This window comes from Lithobates pipiens, unplaced genomic scaffold, assembly GCF_037356315.1.
Source record: "Lithobates pipiens isolate NorthernLeopardFrog02 unplaced genomic scaffold, aLitPip1_a1.2 Scaffold_23, whole genome shotgun sequence".
Taxonomy (NCBI): Eukaryota; Metazoa; Chordata; class Amphibia; order Anura; family Ranidae; genus Lithobates; species Lithobates pipiens.
This window is the reverse complement of record NW_027507785.1, coordinates 262,406,163-262,423,505: the sequence shown is the minus strand read 5'-3', so window position 1 is coordinate 262,423,505 and position 17,343 is coordinate 262,406,163. Positions and strand designations below refer to the sequence as shown.

Sequence of the window (17,343 nt, the reverse complement as noted above, 5' to 3'; positions counted from 1 at the left end):
CCAGCCCATAGCGCTGCTGCATCGCCTCCCTCTTCTCTTTGCACACTGTATCGACTGGTGCCAGGAGAGGGGAGGAGCTGAACCAGACATGCTCCAGTTTGTTGACAAGTAATCGCTCCCTCATTGGACAGAACAATCATGTGGTAAAGGGCCACTGTCATTGGCCCTTTACCCCGATCTGTAATGGGCTGGGTCTAGAAGACCTGATGGTCACAGACATTTCCAGGTGCATACCTTAGGGGGAGTGGCGGGAGCACAATTGTGGGAGCATGTCATTGTGCACTCTCCCAGAGTTATCTGACCGTGCTGTAGCCGTCATTCTATGGCCTGGTCGGTAAGTGGTTAAACTAAGCTCCCCTTGTAGAGTGGCCATCATAGGGTGTAAGACTGTATATTTTCAACTGAATGGTTGTCAGAGAACGGTTCTGAGAATGTTTGGCACACCTGAAAATTCCCAGCAAAATCCGAGATTGGCACATAGAAAGTTGAGCAGGCACACAGGCGCGAACGGCCACGAGGATCCATGTGGCGTGGTGGTCCCCCCAAAATCCATACCAGACCCTTATCCAAGCACACAGCCTGGCAGGTCAGGAAAGGGGGTGGGGACATCATAAGGGTTGGGCCTCCGGTGACCCTGCCCTATGCCAATATAAGTAGTGGCACACCACGCACCCAACATTAGAACGAGAGAGAGAGTAGAGGCAACATCGGAAGAAGAACAGAGGGAGAAGACAGTGGAGAAGACCCAGCAGAGGCAGAAGACAGTGAACAGAGGGAGAAGAACTTGAGAGGGCTAGAAGACATCAGCAGAGAGTGGAGAAGACCCCATACTCATTCACATTGGGAGGCCAGGATCTGGGGGCCCCCTTGTTAAAGGGGGCTTCCAGATTCCGATGGGCTCCCCGCCCGCAGACCCCAACAACCAAAGGCCAGGGTTGTCAGGAAGAGGCCCTTGTCCTCAACATGGGGACAAGGTTCTTTGGGTGGGATGGGGGCCCCCTGCCCCAAAGCACCCACCCCCATGTTGAGGGCATGCGGCCTGGTATGGTTCAGTGGGGACTCACTCGTTCCCACCCCCTTTCCTGACCTGCTGGGCTGTGTACTCAGATAAGGGTCTGGAATGGATTTTGGGGGGACCCCTATGCAGTTTTTTGGCGTGGGGTGTCCCCTTAAAATCTATACCAGACCAGGCCTGGTATGCTCTTGGAGGGGGAACCCATGCCATTTTTCTGTGTAGAGTTCCCCTTCAAGATCATCAGAGCACAAGTCGCATGCCAAAGTTAGATCAGTCTCAACGGTGATCTGACTTTGATCCGACTTCAGTGATATTCAATGGGCTGAAGTAGTATCAAAGTCAGACCAAAGTAGTGCAGTGACTACTTTGACGTTGGCACAACTTGAAGTTGTACTAATATCAATGATAGTCATTGGAAATCATGGGGAACGACTTGTTATACGACTTTGCAGTCCCAAGTCTTAGGACAAGTCGTACTTGTGTGAAAGGGGCCTAAAGGCAAACAGTAGAGAGGGATTAGAACACATGTCAGTTTTTAGTTTTTTTTCTGTCCCCTTGTTAAGAAGATTCATCTTTTCTATTTGTCCTGTTTGCCATTATCATTGAACGTGAAAGTAAAAGGAAATCCCAAATTTTGGGTTGTCCCCAGAACAGTATTAGAAGGGAAATCTTTTAATACACTTAGGCCGCGTACACACGCGGGGACTGTTCGCCCAACTTTGTCCGTCAAACAGTTTCGGCAAACAGTCCGCTCAAAATTAGCATGGACGGACATGGCCACACACGACGGACGAACAGTTTGCTGAAACCGTGCGCGATGACGTGAACGGCACGTACGACGGGACGAAAAATACGACACTGCATTATAACTTTCGGCGTGTAAATCCTTTCTGAGCATGCGCGGAACTTAGTTTGACGAACAAGCCTACACACGAGCGGACTGTTCGCTGAAACAAGGTTTCAGCGGACAGTTTTTCGGAAATTCCGAAAAACCTTGTTCGTCAAACTGTCCGCTGAAACTGTCCGCTGAAAGCCCACACACGAGCGGACTGTCCGCCCAAACACTGTTCAGCGGACAAAGTTGGGCGAACAGTCCGCCCGTGTGTACGCGGCCTTATGCCCTGGCCTGTACACACGGTTGGACTTTCGGATGGAAAATGTGCAATCAGATCGCGTTGTTGGAAAATCCGATTGTGTGTGGGCTCCATCTAACTTTTTCCGTGGAAATTTCCGACACACAAAGTTTGAGAACTGGATCTTAAGTTTTCCGACAACAAAATCCGATCGTTTAAATTCCGATCGTGTGTAGACAATCCCGAAGGACAAAGTGCCGTGCATGCTCAGAATAAATTATGAGACAAAAGTTATTGGCTACTGGCCTCTTTATAGTCCTGTTGTATGTGATTTACGCCACCTCGTTCTGAACCATCGGATTATCCGACAACTTTGTGTGACCGTGTGTATGCAAGACAAGTTTGGGCCAAAATCCGTCGGAAAAAATCTGACGGAATGTCCGACCGTGTGTACAGGGCATTATTCTGTTGTACCCAATGACACCCCAGGATTCCCTCCTTCCTGTTTTCACTATGGGACAAGAAGTGAAGGGAAATGTCCTCAGTGGAACACAGATGCCAAATAAAAATCTGACAGGGGTTATAACTCTCCCTTACTCTATCCATAATGAAAAAAAGAAAGTTTTGCCTTTAGTTACACCTTAACTGCTTCTGGACCGTCCACTGCTCATATACTGCAGCAGGGCAGCTCGGCTGCATGAAACAACGTACCTATACATTGTTCGCTTCGTCCAGGTCCACCGAAGACCCGCTCCTGTTGTGATCTGACACAGCAGGAGCCAATCAGCGGGCCCGGCAGCTGCGATGGCCGACGGGACCTGCCGATCGTTCTGAGTAAAGGCAGAACGGTGCCAGGGAGGAAATTGGAGATCTTATGATTCTGCTGAGCAGAAACATGGATCTCTGTTTTCCTCCAGTGTCAGCCTCCCCCCACAGTTAGAAAGCATTCCCTAGGAGCACACTTAACTCTTTCACCGCCCCTGATGTTAACCCCTTCCCTACCAGTGTAATTTATACAGTGACATTGCATTTATTTAGCACTGATCACTGTATTGGTGTCACTGGTCCCCAAAAAGTTTCACTTAGTGTTGAATTTTGTCCACTGTAATGTCGCAGTCCTGCTAAAAATTGCTGATCACTGCCATTACTAGTAAAAAATAAAAAAAAATAAAAAGTCCAAAAATCTATCCCATAGTTTGTAGATGCGATAACGTTTGCGCAAACCAATCAATATACGCTAATTGGGATTTTTTTTTACCAAATATATGTAGCAGCATACATATTGGCCTAAATTGATAAAGAAATATTGTTTATTTTTCAAAATCTTTTTTGTTTATAGTGCAAAAATAAAAATCACAGAGGTGACCAAATGCCACCAAAAGAATGCTCTATTTGTGGGAAAAAAAGGTCATACATTTATATGTATGTATGGGTACAGTGTTGAATGACCACGCAATTGTCAATTAAAGCAATGCAAAAATGGCCACGTCATTAGGGGGTAAAACCTCCTGGGGGTTGAAGTGGTTAAGGCTGGCCATGCATGCTTCAATTATGCATTATTTATTTTAAAGTTAGATTTTAATTCTCAAACATAATTACTGAACATTCTCTTCAATTGCCCAATTATTAATACAACCACGGTCATCGGATATAATTAGTTAAAGTGTATGTAAACCCAAAAAAGAAAATTAAAAATTAAAATAGTAAGGCTGCTTATGCATCTTTTACTTTTAGAAGTCTTGTTTTAACTCTAGCAATTTACATTCCATCCATATAGTTATGACTTTGTCAATTGCACTTCCCATGACAACAATCACCTACGGGATTACAATGCAAATGGTGGCAATTTCACCTCTCTATGCTGGGATTTCAGGCTGCCATTCCATGCTAATTCACAACATGCCTGCAAGTTTCCTAACTTTCAGATCACCTTGCCAATGTCTTGTATCCATGGTTATTAAAAGAACTCTCTGTATCCATAGGAAGAACTTAGACAAGCTTCTATATTCAGAAGCAACAAGCTCCTGTGAGTTTGCACCACCTAACTATACGCAAAAAGGATTGTTTATAATGGTTACTTCGAAAGCTATATAAAAATATATATTTTTGGAGCCTTTTTAAACAAACTGAAAATATTTTTTTAGTATCCATCTGAACACTTGTGTTTACATCTTCTTTATTTATATGTACCAAAAATATTGAATTTAGGAAATGAATATTGAATATTGAATTAAGGAAATGTTTTGAACTGAAATTGATTTGAAATTGATTTGAACTTAAAAAAACATTGGCTTGAAAATTATTCTAAACACCCCTTGGTTTTATGTATAAAGAATCTTAATGTCAAAACAATAATACCAAATTGATAGGATTGAAGACCGGACCACATGGATTTAGACCCATAACCTATGGATTTAAACAGCTGGACAATCCACCCTTGCTAGCATAAATAACAAAATAAACTATTTATGTGGAAAATGTCTGTAAGTAGGTATTATACCATTTGTCTTTGTGTTTTACCAAGAAATATTTCCTGTGCAGCAAATTAATTTGTTCCTCTTATTTTGTTTAGAGTTGGCCAATTATAATGAGAAGAGCTGTCTTTCTTGCTAAAAACTCCAACATAATTCCCAGAAGAGGTAATGAAATAAATCTCAGGATGCCTGCAGTGCAAAGAAGCAGTTAGGATGTGGGTTTGATGTCTAAATTAGTTTACATCTTGAGTGCTAGGTTTTAGCACAGAAAGCCATGGTACACAATGTTTTCTGTTAATTCATGAAAAATAATTATTCATCAAGCTGAGAAAAAAAAAAAACTGCATAGCAGACACATGCATGTCCTACTAGTCTGAACATATGTGTGTGCTTAAAGGACCACATATTTGGATTAAAGTCAATGTAAACCAGGCTTTCTCAACCTTTTAACCCTAGAGGAACCCCAAAAATAAATTTTCATGTCTCGAGGAACCCTTACTAAAACCAAATCATCAGGGCTCAATAGGAACAATGCTCCTTATATTGATGGTCAATTGGCAAAATGTCCCCCATAAAGTGGTGTTCAGAATGCCACCCTTAAAGACAGCTAAAAAGATATTTGGTGTCATGCTGCTGGCTTTGCTAAGTGATGCTGAATCTTAAACTCTGTAGGCACCATCAAATAGGGGGTTCATCAGCCACAGCTCAAGGAACCCCTAGCAACCTCTGGAGGAACCCCAGGGTTCCACGGAACCCTGGTTGAGAATGGCTGATGTAACCCTTACTCCATGGCATACAGTTTCTTAAAGCACTGTGTATCATAAACAACTGCCATGTTTTTTTTTCCTAGAAAAAAAATCAGTGCTGCTGATCTCCTCCAGCTTCTATAACCACTTCCTCTCTACATGCATTCATAATAGATCGGCTGCACATAATTGCTCTGTGCTGGCTCACTGATAGTTACAAAGTTGGACCAAGCCTGTTTATTTTCATTTTTTTCCTGAATACAGTAAGCACCACTTACACCATGTAATGGGAACCCCCCAAGTGTGTGAATACTGCCTTGAATTCTCGCACCCCTGACTCCTTGGTAATTGGATTAAGGCAAATAAGTTTCCCACTTGAATGAGCATTAAAATGTCTTAAGCATTATTGAACAAGTCCAGTAGGCACCTACTATATAGTGTGAAGGTGCAGATCTTTAACCCTTTTGATGCCAAGCTTTGAGCTCCATGTTAAATCTTAGGTGGCCAGGTCATTTTTACAATGTTTCCAAAATTAAAAAAAAAATAAAAAATGTATTCCTCAGTTTAGGCTGATATAGATTTTTCTACAGATTCCTGGCAAAAAAAAACCGCAATAAGCATATATTGATTGGGTTGCGCAAAAATCATAGCATCTACAAAATAGATGATAGATTTATGGTATTTTTATTATTTTTTTTTTTTACTAGTAATGGCGGAGATCTGCGATTTTTATAGGGACTGTGACATTGCAGCAGACAGATTGAACACTTTTGACACTTTTTTGGGACAATAGACATTTATACAGCAATCAGTGCTATAAAAATGCCCTGATTACTGTGTAAATATCTCGTGCCCATGATCGCAGGTGGCTGGCGGGCATCGTGACCGCCAGCCAAATGCATCAGGTCCCCAGCCGTGCAAATTATATGAATTACAGCCTGTATCACTGGTCAATTCTGGTCAGATTTTTTATTTCTAGGTCCGTCAGAATTTTCAAAAGAAAAAGTCAGCTGAAGCCCACACATGATCGGAATATCCGATAGAATGATTCCGTCAGACCTTTTCTGCCGGAAAGTCCGACCATGTGTATGCGGCATAAGGCTTACCCCACATGCACGTGCTAAGGCTTACAGGAGCCGATGTACCTGTACGTCAGTTCGCTCAGGGCTGCCAACCTGCCTCAGTATATGTACATGAGCCAGTCGGGAAGTGGTTAAAAGCTAGCAGTTGCTACCAAGGACTACCACGGTTTAGCTCATAATTTATTTAGTCATATCAAAAAATACAATCCAACATATACTATTATGTATAAAGATGACTGCTTAACTCTCCCCAAAATTTAAAAAGGACTATATTGTTAACTAGAAAATGCATTTCCTGTACAAAACTGGCCCATCAAAACTGCCCCATCATATTCCTCTATTATAAATCAGTACATGGTATGTCTGTCCTCTCCCCCACCACCCATCACTGTGTATAAGAAGCTTTGGTAACCATGGAAACAAAACAGACAACAAAAGCCTGGATGAGCTAATTTTAATGATTTTTTTTTAAATGATCACTAAACCTAAACAGCTTTTTCACAAAAACTGTAAAAGATATCAAACTGAAAAGATATAGCCAGGTAGCTGAATATTTTGTGAACAATTTAAAGTTTGTTTGGTGTCTGTGGGTGAAAGTATGAAGGAGCTGAAACTTTTGGGAGTGGAAGAAGATTTTAAGGATTTTAAGCATGCTGAAGCAGTCCCACTAATAAGGAACATCCACACTGGTCTGGACCTCACACAGCCTTTAGTCTTTCATAGCAGACTTCTGCTTTGTAGTTTTGAATTAATGTAGCTAGATTCAAACTTGCAGAAGTTGCAGAAGGAGGGGGATACATTCTTCCTAAAATCCCAAATCTGAAAGTAACAATAAAGGGAGAATTTCTCCACCTCCTTCTGAAAGTTTGAATTGAATTACAAAAATTCATAATTACAGAGCAGAGGTCTGATATGCAACTTTCAGAAGAAGTTGTTCCTTATTGACAACATTGCCATGTTAAAATTTGGTGGAGGGTTAGGGTAGCATTTATTTTGTTGGATTTGTATTTTTGATATGACTAAATAAACTATGAGCTAAACAACAATAGTCCTCGTTAGTAGCTGCTAGCTTTTAACCACCTATTGGTGATATTGTATTTGAAAGTTTATGTAGGGTTAAGACAGCATCACACTGTGGTGACCCAGTGAGCTCTCACAATGGATGGGAACCCCCAAAGATATTTTACATTTTCTGCTTTTTATTGTTTGCGCACTCCAACCTATACCATTTTTAAAAACACAGGACTGCTAGCATAAAAAGATTCTACTGAAGCATGTGATACAGTTCCCCGCTTAATTTACAAATTAAGGGCTGTTGGCATGGACCTTAGCATATGTACCTGGACATGCATTAAAATGGTATTTACACAATAAAACTATATTTCTACCACTTTACAAAGTTCTGGTCCAGAGAAGGGCAATAAAACAAATAAAAGGACCTCAGTTATGAGGAATGACTATAAGCATTAAACATATTCTTTCTGGAGAAGAGATTCTTGAGAGGAGATATGATAGTGAAATACAAATACCCCAATGGTGATTTTAGCATACAAAAAAAAGATTCAGGGAGTTGAAGACGATATGTGGCCACTCAATGAAGTTGGAGGGAAAGCGGTTTAACCTTAATCTTCGTAGGGGGTTCTATACTATCAGTGTGGTAAGGATATGGAACTCCTTTTCACAATCACTGGTGTCAGTGGGAAACGTCAATAGTTTCGAAAAAACTCTTAGGTTGACATCTTAATGAATGCAATACACAGGTATATAGGAATTGGTATTGACTTCCACATGCCCACACAAGTTGAACTAGATGGACTGGTGTCTTTATTCAACCTTACCAACGATGTAACCATATGACTTTGTAGCTGCATAAATGTTTATGAAAAATTATATTTTCAATAAAATTAGACTAAAATTATAATTATTAAAATTATTACTAGCACTCACAAAAACAACATATCTTACAACATGGCTACCAAATTCCTACTAAATCCTAAGCACTGAGTTAATAGATAACATTTATTATGCAGCATGCATTTTATTGCAATGTGTCAGAATGTTTGCCAGCACATTGCAATGGGCTGCCATGCAGAGTTGAATTAATCAAATTATAAAACAATTTAAAGAAAGACACAAAATCAAGCACTGCAATACATCAGTGAAGATTGTGGGGTGGGAATCAGAGGACACGGTAAGGTGGGGTAGAGAAGGAGGCACACTGAGACACAGCCAGCAGCTGCACAAGCTGTAGGAAACCTTGTCATCTGCTGACCACAGCTATTCTTTAATCAGCAGCATTGGGGAGATCATTCTGTTATAAGGTAATGGTCAATGCAGCGACCCTGAGTTTATAACAGGAGGGGGAATGCAGCCAATGTAAGGCCTTGCAAGCTGGAAGTGGTAAACTTTTATCCTGTATTATTGTTTTCTTCTACCTATTTAATTTACCTAATCATAATGATTTAGGGGCTTGATTGCAACCGGTATATATAAAACCATAAAGTGATTATGTAATGAAAATAAATATTTAAATTAAAGTCCTCCCTGAAAAAAAAGATACTAATTACTCACACAATCTTGAACTTCCTCTGTGTCTGTTGTTCCTGCAGCCAGCCCCTGCATCACTACAACACTCAGTAATGATATATGGGCCAATGGACTGAACTACAGTGTTGGGTAAGAAAGGAAACCAACACCCCTGGAAGTGTTGGATGCAGAAGAGTATATGGATGGTGTTTTGTGTTTTCATTACAGCAGAGATTTGTGGTACAGATAGCAGGAGACATGAGCTATAACTATCTTCTTTGCCACCCTTTTTCATATGTAATTTTAGCATTGGAGTAACTTTAAAGCTGACGTACTTAGGATTATTGTTATTATGCACAAGACCAATCTTTATTCTTTTTGAAAACATTTTGCTAGTTAAAATGGAAAATAATTTTGAGGAAATAGCTTTAAGAGTACCTTTACATTTTTTCTTTTTTTAGATGTAATTGTGTTTCCCACTCTTTGTGAACACAGAGAAGCTGAAAACACATATGTGATGTATCTTTCTGGATCTCAATATGAATTGCTAATTCAAATTATTCATAGTCCCGTGTTGACAATTTACATGCAACAGCTATTTTCAGTCTTGTTTAAAATTCACATAAGCTCAATTTGTGAACTACATATGGTAAAATAATATATTTTTCATTAAAAGGGGAATCAGTTGCAATAATTAAACCCATGTGGCAAATAGTATCATGAATAATTATTTTTAAATAAAAACAATAGATCAAAAAGGCTTTTGTACTACAAATGCATTTAGTAAAAAATAAATAAAGATAGGAAAATTTCACTTTTTAAGGTTTCTCTTTGTTTTTGTGAAGTGTACGTACAGCTTCTATAAAACACCATGCTCTGATGGTGAAAGTTTAGCAATAAGTGATCGTCACAAGGTGTCATTTAAGCCAGCACATGCCAGAATGAGAATACCTTAACTTCTGCAATAGGTTAATTAATAAATTGAGAAATTGGTAAATTGGAAATTTATTTTCATAATATATCTATAAAAAGCAAGGGATTTTAGCCACATTTTACCATATTACTTAAATGCATTAGAGTCAAAAGGAAGGAAGGTATAATGTTTTTGTTTGTCTTAAAGGGTTCTTTGGGCTGTAAATGTGTTTTGAATGTCTTATAAACTCATGTTAACTGTTCTGGAACTGTCCAAATATAGAGACTGAGTCCCTATGAGCCTTGTTGTTAAATCAATTTTTTTTTCTCAAAAAAGAAAAAAGCATACAGAAAGAAGTAAAATAAAATATATAATGTGACAGTACACAAATACCAATTAAATACATAAGAAGCAAAAAAAAAACAAAAAAAAACAACACAAATTCAAAAGGAGTACCAAATACATCCAAGAAAAACTAAATAAAGCCATAAGCTGCATTCGTAGATTGATACCATGCATTTTGCACACTACTGTGAAAGTGTGGTACAACATACAGATAAACATGCACAAATAACTTCAAAATACCTTCTTTTTTATTTATGTATTTATATATATGCACACATGATCAACGTAATGTAGATAATCTTAATTATGTTTGTTAATGTAAAAACCTTCGCCCTACCTACAGCTTGAAAATATAGGAACAAAGAGGTATGTCCTTACTCCAAATACAGACTCTGGTTCTTGTTCAGCATTGCTAAGGTCATTAGACATATCATCAAATAAGAACTCATATGCTTCTTATATACATGCAACATTTTGTCATGACAAACTTTACCAATGCCTTCTGTCTGCATCCCAAAGAACTTGACTGATCATAAACAAAGTCCCAAAGCCCAAGCAAACCCTTACTTATTGGCATAAAATAAGATACTATATGCATCCTGGAGAGTAGATAAGTTGGGATTGTGCTACAAAGAATTTGGAAGAAAAAAAATCTCCTAAGCCCTAGGTCTATCGCCAAAAGCCAAAAATGACTATACAGATCATTCATAACCAATCGAGTCCGCCATTATAAAATAATTATGCCAGATGTTAACAGGTTATTTTATGACTTTGGGATGATTATTCAATTATAGAGATTCAAAAAAGATTAAAACCTCCCAGACTGCTCATTAAGCAGGGAATTAACATATCAGCTGTTGGGCAATAGAGATTAATGAAGCGGTTGCATAGGTCATTACTAAAGAAATGAGAATTCTGAAGTAAACTGAGCCCAAAGAGAAAAAAAAAATTGCCCCCTAGACTCCAATACTGAAAGGTATTGGAGTCTAGGGGGCAATGTTTTTAAATAATCATATTGTTACACTTTTCATTTACCAAATATATGATCAGAAAACTAACATAAACTCAACTGGGATTAGAACCCTAATCAGGAATACATTTTTATTAAACGTAAAAAATATGTATATACAGTATGTTTAAAAATATTAAAGTAAACTATGTCTGAAAATAAAAACTGTGAATTTGCACTTAATGAAATCTTTCTTTTCTTTACAAAACACCAAATATTCAGGGATATCACAATGCTGCAGCACATTAGTGAACTTCCAACACTGTCACTTATAGCAGTTGCATTGTGAAGGAGGAGGGTTAAGCCTAGTACACACGGGCCAAATGTCAGATGGCATTGGCCAGTTTAATAGAAACTGGCCAACATTCAGCCTGTGTGTATGGTAGCCAGTCCAACAGAAGCCAGTCAGTCCCAAGTTTCTAAGAGAATGAACCTGGAGAGGGAACTTTCTTCAAGGTTTTCATTTCCATTCTGTAATTTTTTTTACCATCGCTCTTTATTTGCAGGTTTTTGTTTTTTGTTTTTTTTATATTTTCACCTATTTGTCATCTTTTTTACCATGTTCTCTTTTTTATTTTACCTTGAGAATATAAACTGAAGACGTTTATAAAGTAATAAAGTAGTGTGAACTGCTGTAAAACTGAAAATAACAATTTCCTGATCTTTATAATAAGCCTCTTACAAGTTTATATTTATTAATTTTAAAGTTCCCCAGACATTAAGTCCCTGCTATAATTTTTCTTAAACAGTGCCAATTGATTATCTGTAACACATCATATCTGACATTTTATTTTATGTTTGTTTTTATTACAGCATTGGAATTGTAGTTAAATCTGGCATTTCAACAGATAATAAGGCAAAAATTAAAAATACATCAGCAGAGTTTTCAAATAAGCTGACGTTTAACTATAGTGGCCATACAAAATATAGGAATAGTGCTTACCCATTGCAGAACCAGTGGTAGATAAAGAATTTAAGCATAGGACACTCACCCGCTAAGTACTACTATAAAGTCCATGACATTCCAGCCATTGCGGAGGTAAGAACCTTTGTGAAATACCAGTCCTAGGGCAACAATTTTAATCCCAGCTTCAAAACAAAATATCCCTATAAAATAGGGCTCAGTCTTCTCCTGCAGGCAAGAAGGGAAACAAACAAACTCGTTTATTAAGGATTTACATTTTGGGAGAACATAAATGTAATTTTTTAAAGGAAAAGTTTAATGTATTTTTAGTGAGCACAGTTTTTTTTTATTATTACAACATTTACCTTAAAGTAGATCTAACCCCAATCACTAAATTCTCATATACGTTTTACCATGTTAAGATACAGTCGTTGTAAAAGTTGTTTTCATTCTTTTTAAATCTACAGTTTCATTAGAATTATAACTGATGATTCTGTCTTTAAATTTTGCTCCTGTTTTGGCACCCTGTTACATGTGCCATTGATGGAGAGTACAAGTGGCCATGATGATACATGATGATACATTGTGTAGACATGTTCCAATATTTTTACTATCAGGTCTACAGAAATGATGAGCTGCTGAAGCTGTTTTTAGTCACTTCTTGTCTGTATGAACTGATAAGGACTTAGATCAGCAGCACCAAGATGCAAAAAAAAGGAAGAAAAAAAAGTGTTTTATGAAAAACATGGTCGTTATGTTAAACAGAAAATTGTATATTAAAAACTAGAGGGAACAAACACACAGTTTTCAATCCCTCTGTATTCCTTCTTAATGCTGGCCATAGAGCAATCAGAATTTGGCTGATACAGATACGACTTCAATAATGGCCATTTGGTACAATACCTATAAAGCCTGAGGGAAATAGGAAGGGCCTGTAATGGCCATAAGACCCTTGAAGATCAGATCTTGTTTTTGGCGCTCATAAACTAGACTTCCACTTTAACTTGTTGTTACAGAGCATGCATTGCACACCCTTGTCTCTTTGTCCTTTTCAGAATGTTCTGAAGAGTCTGTCACAGCCTTTTAGTTAGTGTGTCACTATTGGTGAATTATAATGTACCCATTTTAATAAATTATTAAAGTAAAATGATTCACCTTGGAGTACTGTGACATCTATAAATGCATTTTGTCTAAGGCCTTTCTCCTAATCCTATGGTCATTGATCGTGTAACAGTAAATCCGGATATACTTTTAATTATATTGTACAGTCATTTTCCCTCATGTTATTATATATGCATGTATCAGTATGTCCTGTACTTCTGTACCATCCTCTGATCTTTTTTTCTTTAAAAACAAGATATGTCTAATAATGCTGTTATAAGACATAGGGGGTTATTTACGAAAAGCAAATCCAATTTGCACTGCAAGTGCACTTGGAAGTGCAGTCGCTCTAAATCTAAGGCCACGTACACACGCGGGGACTGTTCGCTCAACTTTGTCCGTCAAACAGTTTCAGCAAACAGTCCGCTCAAAATTAGCATGGACGGACTTGCCCACACACGACGAACGAACAGTTTGCTGAAACCGTGCGCGATGACGTGAAAGCCACGTACGACGGGACGGAAAATACGACGTCCTATACACTGCATTACAACTTTCGGCGTGTAAATCCTTTCTGAGCATGCGCGGAACTTAGTTTGACGAACAAGCCTACACACGAGGGGACTGTTCGCTGAAACCAAGTTTCAGCGGACAGTTTTTCGGAATTTCCGAAAAACTTTGTTCAGCAGACTGTTCGCTGAAACTGTCCGCTGAAAGCCCACACACGGGCGGACTGTCCGCCGAAACACTGTTCAGCGGACAAAGTTGGGCGAGCAGTCCCTGCGTGTGTACGCGGCCTTAGGGATAGCTCTGAAATGAGTGGAAGCTCTGCTGATTTTATGATCCAATCATGTGCAAGCTAAAATGCTGTTTTTATTTTCCTTGCATGTCCCCCTTGGATCTACAGTGACTTTATTTCCAAGTGCACTTTCAGTGCACTTTCAAGTACACTTGCAGTGCAAAGTGGATTTTGCTTTAGTAAATAACCCCCATAGGATAGGATCATCTTTACCTCCAAGATGGAGTTGGACTGCAACTACTGTTATAGAGTAGATTTGGCTGACATCAAATCAAAAATAAACACTCTTCCTACCACAGCAGCCAAGCCATATGGGAGCACAGATGGAATGATTTGTTCAAATATAATATTGGTTAACATGGCTGTTTTAGATGTACCTTTGGTTAAGGTAATTGGGAACTGAGAAGGTATCATATTATATTTAGCTGTAAAAAATGTGAGGTTACTCCTCATGCTCTTAAAACCCTTTGCTGTATCCAAGAACCCGACTTTTACTTTTGTATTAACATTCACTGAAGAAGAGGAACTGTATCAGGCTTATAAAAACGTTCTATGTGGTATCCAATTTGATTCTACCAAGTCAAAACATAAAAAGGGGCTTCAACTCTGTTTATTTTAATGGCCCATTCAATTTGTTGCAATGTGTTAACAAATGTACATAACACTCACTATATCACATATCAATACACTAAAAATTGCACCTGCATTTTTTTTTTTTTTTTCACCTTGATGTGCTACCGTGTATGGAGATACTCAAGTGTGTTGCTTTATTGTGTTGGGTGCCATTGAAAGAAAAATATCACTGCAACACCCCAACATGTGTGTTACCACAATGCATTAGTGTGAATTGGCTCTAAAAAGAAGTTCATCTGGAAAAGAAAATAATTACCTGTCCTGCTGCTGAATTTGCTGTCTTTAAAGTGATATTAAAGTTTTTGTTTAAAAATAACAAACATGTCATATTTACCCACTCTGTGCAGTGGTTTTACACAGAGCAGCCCAGATCCTCCTCTTTTCGGGTCCCTTGCTGGCGCTCCTGGCCCCTCCCTCCTGCTGAGTGCCCCCACAGCAAGCAGCTTGCTATGGGGGCACCTGAGTGGAGCCACTGCTCTGTGTGTCCATTCAGACATGGAGCCACAGCTCCGCCCCACCCGTTGCTGTGTCTCAGCCAATCAGGAAGGAGACCCGAACAGCCAAGGCTCTCGTGCAAGATCGCTGGATCAAGATGGGGCTCAGGTAAGTATTAGGGGGGACTGAAGCACACTGAAGGTTTTTTATTTTAATGCATAGAATGCATTAAGATAAACAAAAACAAAAAAACTTCTGCCTTTAGAACCACTTTAAGAGACAAACTGAAAAATCTGCAACACTTTGGATGTGTTGGATGCCTACTTCCCTCACTGCATTCTGCGATTTCATCCTATAGGACACAGGATTGTTCAGTGAAAGGAACCACAGCCAGAAGTGGAGGACCAGACATCTGATACACACAATAGTATACTGGCCCCTGAAGATATTTCAATAAGCTTATTATCTCTTCAAAACAACAAAAATTTGTGACACAGTCCCTTCTGCAAAATTCCTCTAGCCAGGCAGAATCTCAATTAATTCCTAAAACAGTCATCCATTTGTTGTCCCAGTGATCGGTCATTCCATAAAATGAAAGGAGATTGTGTCGCACTTGCACTTAAAGCGGATTTTCACTTAGTGAAAGTACTGCTAATCCAACCCCTACAACATAATTGAATTTTTTTATGACAGGTACCTGCTCCTGCTTCTGCAGTTCTCGCCTAGGTGAGAATTACATACACTTGGCCTGCCTTCCCCTCCTGCAACCTCCTGGGGCACGTTCCAAGAGGGTGCGGGACCAATCTTAGAGCTCAATTTCATGCATGGGCAGTGGGGAGCTGGATGTGGAATAGCAGAAAGTCACAGCCAGCTCCTACAATCTATATGGTGGCTTTGGGGAGCTGGATTCCTAGGCTGGTGAGTATCTGTGTCCTAAAGGTCAACAGCTACAGTATTTTTAGCCACTGAGTTTTTTTTTTTTTAAAACAACTGGAGTTTCTCTTTAAAAAGCACAGCTTGACCAAGGAACTTTTCCACCAGGCCACCCAGCCAAAATCTTGGAGGAGCAGGGCTACTAATCATAATACTTGGGAGTGTTAAAGGGATTTGACATTTTATGGGTAACTGTACCAAAATCATCTAAAAGCAGATCTACACTCAAAAGGAAAGCTCTTTTTTTATTTTCACCCCTCTCCCCCCACTGCCACATTTGGCACTTTTTTGGGGGGCGGGCGGGTACCTGGTTTTGACAGGTACCCACTCTCGCTTGCTTCTCAGATCACCACGGCAATCTAAAAGGATTTTCAGCCCCTCCTCCTCCCCCCACAGTATTCTGGGACACACACAGATCCCAGAAGACTGCGGGACCATATATAAAGTTCACGCAATGCACAGTAGGAAACCGTCTGTGAAGCCGGAAGGCTTCACTGCCATTTTCCCGTACATAAGATGCCTTAAACTAAGATCCTAAGATCCCTTACCTTTGACGCCTGCACTAAAGCTGAATGAAGAATCGGCTTGTGCGCCTACATCACTGGATCCCTGGACAGGTAAGTGTCCTTATATTAAAAGTCAACAGCTACAGTATTTCTAGATGCTGACTTTTAATTTTTGGGGGGAAGACTGGAGCTCCTCTTTAAGGGCTCCCCACATCCAATTTGCAATAGCAGGAGATTTTGACTGGCTCTCTATTCAGCCAGAAATTCAGGCTCAAATCAGACCTGAAATGGTGAATGAGACACCGAACTCCTCCTGTGAGATGCATGCGAAGATAGTGTGAACCCAACCTAAAGGGTTTTCCACATATGACAAAATGCTTGGCAGCTGACTATTTTATTCCTGCTTTGGACTCATTTAGTTGTGATGTTTATGTTTTTATTTCTGCCTTTGCCCTTATTTGAGAAATTTCCCCTCAGTACTGTGCTTACCTTCTTATTTTAATAAATATTTTTTGGGGAAAATGAATACAGATAAGGACTCTGCTTTGACCTCCATTCTGCACACTCGTTTCAAGTTAGTGTCTCATGAAGTACCGATCCAGAGACAGTCAGCCAAGCTTTAATTTTAAGAAGAAGGTCAGCAATGGTAGTCTCTGGGTTTATCTCATGACAAGCAAAGAATCAAAACTTGAAAGTTTAATTTTCTCCTTCAGTTAAGTGTATAAAATAAAATGAAATTAAATGTAAGGACACCATAAAGGAATGCCAGGCCCTGTTTTCTAACGTCATCTTTCACTGCCTCTTCAGTCCAATCACCTCAAGGCCTGACCTGGGTAGGTCAATGGCGAT

The 17,343-nt window shown here is 39.3% G+C and overlaps 1 protein-coding gene across 6 annotated transcripts in view; it reads right to left on the bottom strand.

Annotated features, from left to right (window-relative positions):
* The window catches only part of CACNA1E (calcium voltage-gated channel subunit alpha1 E), a 330,584-nt gene that overhangs the window by 306,624 nt on the left and 6,617 nt on the right, over positions 1-17,343 (bottom strand). For all 6 annotated transcript variants that reach the window (XM_077453108.1, XM_077453107.1, XM_077453111.1 and 3 more), the window contains exon 2: positions 12,176-12,315. In XM_077453108.1, the coding sequence (XP_077309234.1) occupies positions 12,176-12,315 (140 nt within the window). The remainder of the gene's footprint in view (positions 1-12,175; positions 12,316-17,343) is intronic.